The sequence below is a fragment of the Penaeus monodon genome, chromosome 10, assembly GCF_015228065.2.
Source record: "Penaeus monodon isolate SGIC_2016 chromosome 10, NSTDA_Pmon_1, whole genome shotgun sequence".
Taxonomy (NCBI): domain Eukaryota; kingdom Metazoa; phylum Arthropoda; class Malacostraca; order Decapoda; family Penaeidae; genus Penaeus; species Penaeus monodon.
This window is the reverse complement of record NC_051395.1, coordinates 30,989,766-30,998,168: the sequence shown is the minus strand read 5'-3', so window position 1 is coordinate 30,998,168 and position 8,403 is coordinate 30,989,766. Positions and strand designations below refer to the sequence as shown.

At 35.2% G+C, this 8,403-nt stretch overlaps 1 protein-coding gene and 1 pseudogene across 1 annotated transcript in view; one reads left to right on the top strand and one right to left on the bottom strand.

Moving 5' to 3' along the window:
* The window catches only part of LOC119578004, a 20,353-nt gene extending 17,927 nt beyond the window's left edge, over positions 1–2,426 (top strand). The window contains exons 4-8 of the mRNA XM_037925707.1: positions 74–196; positions 373–495; positions 621–764; positions 979–1,088; positions 1,205–2,426. Of these exons, the coding sequence (XP_037781635.1) occupies positions 74–196; positions 373–495; positions 621–764; positions 979–1,088; positions 1,205–1,610 (906 nt within the window). The 3' untranslated portion in view covers positions 1,611–2,426. The remainder of the gene's footprint in view (positions 1–73; positions 197–372; positions 496–620; positions 765–978; positions 1,089–1,204) is intronic.
* Positions 1–8,106, bottom strand: part of LOC119577591 — a 48,854-nt pseudogene extending 40,748 nt beyond the window's left edge.
* Positions 8,107–8,403: the final 297 nt, after the last annotated feature.

Here is an 8,403-nt window from a genome sequence, read left to right as displayed (position 1 = left end):
GCATCAGTGGGAAATGTTCAATTGGAATAAAACTAGGTGACAATTTAACCTTTAAAGGCCTTTTTCCCCCTAGCAAACAACTCCACGTCACAACAGTGCCGTTGGTGCCATGGGGACCCTGCGTCAGGTCTCGGGGGAGGAGGAGCTCGAGGCTCTCAGGGACAAGATGACCCAATACCTTCCTTACTCTGCTGGGGTAAGCCCTGTTTATCTTATCTTCAAGAATCCATGGCCTAGTGTTATTAATCTTGCAGTCTCCCTTAATTCCAACTATTCAGTTTAAAGAGGGTTGATTAAAAGTAAGAATTAAGGTTAAATAGAGTTGATTAAAAGATGACGAGATTGATTAGAGTTATCTCCTTTCCTCAACAGATCCACGGCTTCATCGAGATGATGCTCAAGTGCCAATTGCAACAGATACTTGACGTTAAGGTGTACATCCCCGATGCCCCTCAGCCTTCGTCCCTCGCTCTAGTCACACCCTCTTGTTCACAAGTATGGATGCCTCATGTGCTTGTGCATATGCATATGCGGCTAATAATGGTAATACCGATTGTAACAGTGAAGACTGGATAATGGTATCGTAACACACAACCCCCAACGCCTAATTCCACCAACAGCCAAACATACAGAGTGTGACGATTTTCTGGAATACAGAGGAGGAGGAAGACGAAGATGTTGTAAGAATGCTGAAGACACTGCCTCACTGGGAGTGGTTTGCTCCTATTTACTTTAAATTTTGTCCTACAGCCGTTTACAATAAGGTCAATAGTTCAGTACAGAGCGTGGCTATAGATTTTATCAAGCTAAAACCTATAGCCACACTCTCTTACCTTAGTTACCTATGTTTGCTAATTTTTATGGTTGTATATATGAAGGTCCCTGTTTTGATAATCATATTTCAGATGAGAATTAGTTTCTATATATGCTTCGTGAGTTTTCGTGAAGGGTGTCTGATATTGTGACACTAATTTTCAGTTACAACAATTCAGGGCGGATGGAACGCTTACGACTAGACATATGTGGTGTTACAAGATAATTCATGGACATCTTTTCGCAATGGATAGCCCAGATATTCCGCATTTCATGTAAGTTTATATTACAAATGTTAACCATTAATTAGGCGCAAATCCGTTAATCTCCCATGTAATCATTCATGCTCAACCAGGAAAAGGATTTTAAATTGAGCATATCACATCAACAGAATTCCTGAAGGATTTTCGATCGACAGTCTCCAACCTGAGGACATACCGACCATCGTCTCACAATGGGAAAGCAGACGGCTTGAGACCCATGGAGGCCTGGAGTCCCTTGTGGCCAAGCTGCCGTCCGTGGCCATCCGCAGTTACCAGGCAGACGACAACAATGATCATACCCCAACGGATGCGACCAGAAGCTCTCTCGTCGCCTGGAGCTTCCTTTATCACATCGGTATACTGGCCAACATCTTCACCATGCCCGAGCACCGGCGGAGCGGGTTGGGAAGGGCAGTGGCGCTCACCATGGTCGAGAAGCTCCGTCAGAAGAACCTGCCGGTGCGCTCGGTCGTGGACGGCTCCAACGGCGTCTCCATCAGCTATCACCAAAAACTGGGTTTCAAGAAGCAGTGAGACGTGAAAATATTCCTTATGTTGCCTGTTGGAAAAACGATGGAGGATTATATGCATGTAATACGGTTCAGTAAATAATACTTCAAATAATCAGTGTGAGATTCTTCAACAAATTACATATCAAATAATACAGTGAATTGTCACAGCAATGGAAACCACGAATCAGGAAAATGAACGAGGCATATATATGCTTCCAAAGACTTGATTTGTTTCCTCCTGCATTAACCCCTCTGATTGCAGGAAACTCGATAGGAAGTTCGTGAAAACAGGATTCACAATAACCTCTCAGCTCTTTGAATTAATTCAGAATGTTACATTCTGTTTTCCTCAAATTCTGCAACGACATTGCTTGATGATTTGAAAACAATGTTATTTACTGCTGCTATCAAAGATAACACTTGTAGGTGTATCTAAATAGGAAGGAAAAGGAGGAATATTGAAAGAAAACTTTATTTTTGCAAAAAGGCCATTAGTTCAACTGCAGGTTGAAAAAACATACTTCTCTGTCATAAACAGGATTTATATTTGTTTGTGATATGTCTAAAATATGTGGTATGTACAACGTATAATGGGTATATAATAAAACTGAACATTTAATTCCAGATCAATTTAACTCACTATTATAAAGTCAAGGTAGTCGCCACCAGGAATTGCTATTCAATAACAATGTTTAACTTCGGAGACATATCAGTATCAAATATAAAAAATATAAAATATAACAAAATTGTCTTAAATATAAAAAAGGTGCACTGGTTAAATCACTGCATAATTACATTGTGTTATTGACAAACATTCTGGATAACCAGAGAACTACAAAAGGAATTTTTTTTTTTTTAAAAAACCCCCCAAAACCCCCCCCGGGGGGTTTTTTTCCCCAAAATTTTTTTGGGAAATTTTTAAAAAAATTTTTTTTTCCCTAAAAAAAAATTTTTTTTTTTTTTTAAAAAAAATTTTTTTCCCCCGGAAAAAAATTTAACCAAAAAAAAGGGGGAAAAATTTTTTTAAAAAAATTGGAAAATTTTTTGGGAGGTTTAATTTTTTTTTTTTTTTTGGCCCCAAAACCCCCAAAATTTTTTTAATTTGGGGGGTTTTTTTTTGGGGGTTTTTAATTTTCCCAAAAATTTTTTTTTTTGCCGTGAAAACCCCCCCAATATTTTTAAAATGGGGGTTGCCAACCAAAAAAAGGGGGGGAAAGGGAAAAAAAAATTTTTTTTTTGGGAATTTTTTTTTTGGGGGATTTTAAAAAAAAAAAAAAAAATTTTTTTAAAAATTTTTTAAAAAATTTTTTTTTTTAAAAAAAAACCGGTTTTTTTAAAAAAAAAAAAAAATTTTTTGGGTTTTTAAAAAAAAAGGGGTTTTGGGGGAAAATTTTTTCTTTTTGGGGGGGGCCCCCCCCCCAAATTTGGGGGTTTTTGGGGGGGTTTGTTTGTGGGGGGGTTTTTTTGGGGGGGTTTGTTTTAAAGGTTTTGTTTTTTTTTTCCCCCTTTTAATTTCCCCCTTTTATTTTGGCCTTTTTTTTTTTCCCCTTTTTTTTTTAAAAAAATTTTGGGGGGTTTTTTAAATTTTAAGCTTCCCCCTTTTTTTAAAATTCTTTAAAAATTTTCTATTTTCCAAAATTTTTAAAAAAATTTTTTAAAAAAATTTACCCCCCCCCGGGGGTTGGGGAAAAAATTGTTTTTAAAAACCCTTTTTTATTTTTTTTTTTTAATTTTTTAAAATTTTTTTCCCCCAATTAAAAAAATTTTTTTTAAAAAAAAAAAAAATTTTTTTAATTTTTCAATTTTTAATTTTTTTAATTTTTTTTTTTTGGGGTAAAAATTTTTTTTTTTTTTTTTTTTTTTTGTGGGGGGGGTTTTTTTTTTTTTTTTTTTTTTTTTTTTTAAATTTTTTTTTTTTTTGGGGTTTTTTTTTTTGGGGTGTTGGGGGTGTGTTTGTTTGTTTTTTTTTTTTTTGTGTGTGGGTGTTTTGGTGTGTGTGGGGGGGGGTGTTTTTTTTGTTTTTGTTTGTGTGTGTGTGTGTGTGTGGGGGTGTGTGTGTGGGTGTGTTTTGGTGGTTTGTTGTGTGGGGTGTGTGTTTTGGGTTTTTTTTTGGTGGGGGGGGGTTTTTTTTTTGGGGGGGGGGTTTTTTTTTTTTAAATGGGGTTTTCCTTTTTTTTTGGGAAAACCCTTTTTTTGGGGTTTTTTTTAAAAAAAAAAAAAAAAAAAATCCCAAAAACCACACCCCCCCCCCCACCCCCAAAAAAACCCCCCCCCCCAAAACCACCCCCAAAAAACCCCCCAAAAAAAACCCCAAAAAATTTTAAAAAAAAAAAAAATTTTTTAAAAAGGGCCCTTTTTAAAACCCTTTTTTAAAATTTTTTTTAAAACATTTTAAAAAAAAAATTAAAAAAATTTTAAAAAAAAAATTTTTAAAAAAAAAAAGGGTTTTTTTGGTTTTTGGGTTTTTTTTTAATTTTTTAAATTTTTTTTTGGGGTTTAAATTTAAAAAGAAAATTTAAAAAAATTAATGTCTTCAAAATACAAGATTTCATTTAACAGGTTTCGGGAAACTCTTCGTCGGAAATTTTACAATATTTTTCGAGACCGGTTAAATACAAAATTTTTTTGTTGTGAAGATATTCTCATTCTTTCCTTTTCTCGTTCGTCCAAAAAAAAAAAAAAATACGGTTCATAGTAATGTAAAATTTTGTTCCCTTTGCTGATGCCTCTTCATGAAATGGGATCCGGAAAATTTAAAAAATATGGTTTGGGCCTTTGCTTAAAAACCTTAAAACATCGAGTTTGAAAACTGTTTCAAAACTTCCCTTTCTAGGGGATATCCCTAAACACCACTAATTTGGGGGGTACCAATGGAACAGGAACTCGTATCCAAGTTTCTAATTTTTTTTTGGAATTTTAGATTTATACAAACGGCCCAACAAAATAGTTAAAGGATGGGGCCTATTTTTTTGTTCGGGGGTTTTATTTCACGCATCCGATTTAAAACCCGGGTTTTAAGACCTTTTCAAAAAAAGGACTATTGACTAAAATAAAAATGGATGTAACAAAAAGTTTTGGAGAAATCAACTCTTTTTATTCTAGCATCTAATTTATTAGAAATGGGGCTTTAAATTTTTTTTTATCATTTCAGCGTATTTAGGGGATCAACCGGGTTTAATATGTTTTTAAAAAGACTTCACATGAACCTGCACATTTTCTCACAATTAATTTATATAAAATTTTCAACATTGGGGGGAGCCCCCTGTGGCCTTTACTAGACCCTTGCTATCGCCCTAGGTTGAAAACCCATTGCTCTGCCTTTGCTTACGAGATTTCGTTTAAAAATCTCTTCCCCACAGTCATAGATCTTGTTCATACCCCTGACTTTAAGTCCCAGGGGGGGGGAGAAGGTGTTTTATATTTTTTTCCCTTTGCAATTGCACAAAATTCGGATATTTCAACTTTAACCCCTTGTGTTTGGCCCAAAGGGAAAAAAAGATCACGGGCACAGGAGGGGACATCTTTGAAAAAAAGGCTTTCATTTATTCACACAAAGGTTTGTACACTGAAGTTCTATGATAATCTAAATAGCAAATACATTCAGGCTAACTAAGAATAGATTATCAAACAGGGACTCATATAAACAAAAATTAGCAACATAGGTAACTAAGTAAGAGAGTGTGGCTATAGGTTAGCTAGATAAAATCTATAGCACGCTCTGTACTGAACTATGACCTTATTGTAAACGCTGTAGGACAAAATTTAAAGTAAATAGGAGCAGACCACTCCAGTGAGGCAGTGTCTTCAGCATTCTTTACAACATCTTCGTCTTCCTCCTCCTTGTATTCCAGAAAATCGTCACACTCTGTATGTTTGGCTGTTGGTGGAATTAGGCGTTGGGGGTTGTTGTGTTACGATACCATTATCCAGTCTTCACTGTTACAATCGGTATTACCATTATTAGCCGCATATGCATATGCACAAGCACATGAGGCATCCATACTTGTGAACAAGAGGGTGTGACTAGAGCGAGGGACGAAGGCTGAGGGGCATCGGGGATTGTACACCTTAACGTCAAGTATCTGTTGCAATTGGCACTTGAGCATCATCTCGATGAAGCCGTGGATCTGTTGAGGAAAGGAGATAACTCTAATCAATCTCGTCATCTTTTAATCAACTCTATTTAACCTTAATTCTACTTTTAATCAACCCTCTTTAAACTGAATAGTTGGAATTAAGGGAGACTGCAAGATTAATAACACTAGGCCATGGATTCTTGAAGATAAGATAAACAGGGCTTACCCCAGCAGAGTAAGGAAGGTATTGGGTCATCTTGTCCCTGAGAGCCTCGAGCTCTCCTCCCCGAGACCTGACGCAGGGTCCCATGGCACCAACGGCACTGTTGTGACGTGGAGTTGTTTGCTAGGGGGAAAAAGGCCTTTAAAGGTTAAATTGTCACTAGTTTATTCCAATTGAACATTTCCCACTGATGCCTGGATCCTCTGCAACTGCTTCTGCTGGCTCACTGTATCAGGTGCCTTTGCAAAACTACTTGCCTTGCCGCTTGCTTGTCTGTTATTTTACTGCATTCCTCCATTTGTTTTAAACACATTCAGTGATACGATCATTTCTATATCTAAATTATCAAAAGATATTGCTGCTAAAATTACGACATATGCAGCTGAACAAAGGAACATATGAAAGTGCGTAAAAAAACCCTGTTGATTGGAAGACATTGTTATTATTTAGATCGTTTATATGTTATTGTTACTATTGCTACAAATACTTCTACTCCACTACTACTCTCAAAACATCTATATTCTTAATTCGTACAAATAACTAGTCTCATTGTGTATGAGCTAATGTTTCTCGACAATCCATCATTTTTTCATAATGTCCTCGTAAAAAACTGCTTTCAAAACCAATATGTATATATAGAACCGTATTCATATTGACAAATGTAGAAAACGTATGAATGAGAATGAATATCTCTTGTATTGTGAAGATATTAATTGTATTCATCTTGTATTGTGAAGATATATATATAATATATATATATATATATATATATATATATATATATATATATATATATTATATACATATATATATTACATATATATATATATATATGGATGTATATATAAATGTATATATATATATATATATATATATATATATATAATATATATATATATATATTATATATATATATATATTGTGTGTGTGTGTGTGTGTGTGTGTGTGTGTGTGTGTGTGTGTGTGTGGTGTGTGTGTGTGTGTGTGTGTGTGTAATATGCATATATGTATGTAGTATTTGTGTATATATAGATAGTTATATTTATATATATATATTATATATATATATATATACACACCACACATATATATAGATATATAGATATATATAGATATGTGTGTGTGTGTCTGCACGTGTGTGTGTTGTGTGTGTGTGTGTGTGTGTGTGTGTGGTGTGTGTGTGTGTGTGTGTGTGTGTGTGGTGTGTGTGTGTGTGTGTTGTGTGTGTGTGTAGTGTGTGTGTGTGTGGTGTGTGTGTGTGTGTGTGTGTGTGTGTGAGTGTGTTGTGTGTGTGGTGTGTGTGTGTGTGTGTGTTACAGTTATTAATGCAAGGTTATTGCCATACATCTATTTGGGGAAAATGCCCCTTGTATTTGTGGTTATTCTATTTTGATTCTTTTTATGAGAGTGAACTATATGTAAGTGCAATTAATATATACAAACAAACACACACACACACACACACCACACACACACACACACACACACACACACACACACACACACACACACACACACACACACACACACACATACACACCAACTTAATACATACTATTCCATTCACCAGCCTTCGAGAACAATATATAATTACCCAGTTAAATTACATTTCGTACCCATTTTGAACAAGGCTGTACATGCACTAAAACATACCGTAAGAGATAGCAAATGTCCAAAATGTTTACACGATGAACAATAGTGTTATACAGAAAAAAAATTGTCTTGGCTTCGTATATTGGATATTCTGCATCCTTAATGTTTCGTATGTTAGCAATTGATCTGCTGTATCTGCAGTTTAAATATAGAAAAGTACGAATGAGAATTAATGTCTTCAAAATACAAGATATGCATTTAACAGGTTTCGAATACATCTTCGTCGGAAATATACAATATATTCGAGACCGGTTAAATACATATCTTGTGTTGTGAAGATATTCTCATTCATACCTTTTCTACGTTCGTCAACACGAATACGGTTCATAGTAATGTAAATGTAGCCCCTTTGACTGATGCCTCTTCATGAAGTGGTATCCGATATAAATATATGGTTGGACTTCGCTTAAATACCTTAAAAACATCGATTTGATCTGTGCCAAACTTCCTACTAGTGATATACGTAAAGCACCACTAATTTGGGCTACCAGATGGATACAGGAACTCGTATCCGAAGTTTCTAATTTTTGTGGAATTTTAGATTTATACAAACGGCCGAACAACATAGTCTAAGGATAGGGACCTATTTTCTTGTTCGAGCTTTATTTCACAGCATCCGATAAACCGGCTTTAAGACCTGTCACAAAGGACTATTGACTAGAGACAAGTGGATGTAACAGAAACGTTAGTGGAGAAATCAAACTCTGGTGATTCTAGCATCTAATGTATTAGAAATGTACTGAATTGGTGTTATCATTACAGCGTATTTAGGGCATCAACCGGATTCAATATGTTAAGAAGACTTCACATGAACTCTGCACATTTTATCACAATTAATATATAAATCTCAACATTGGCAGCCC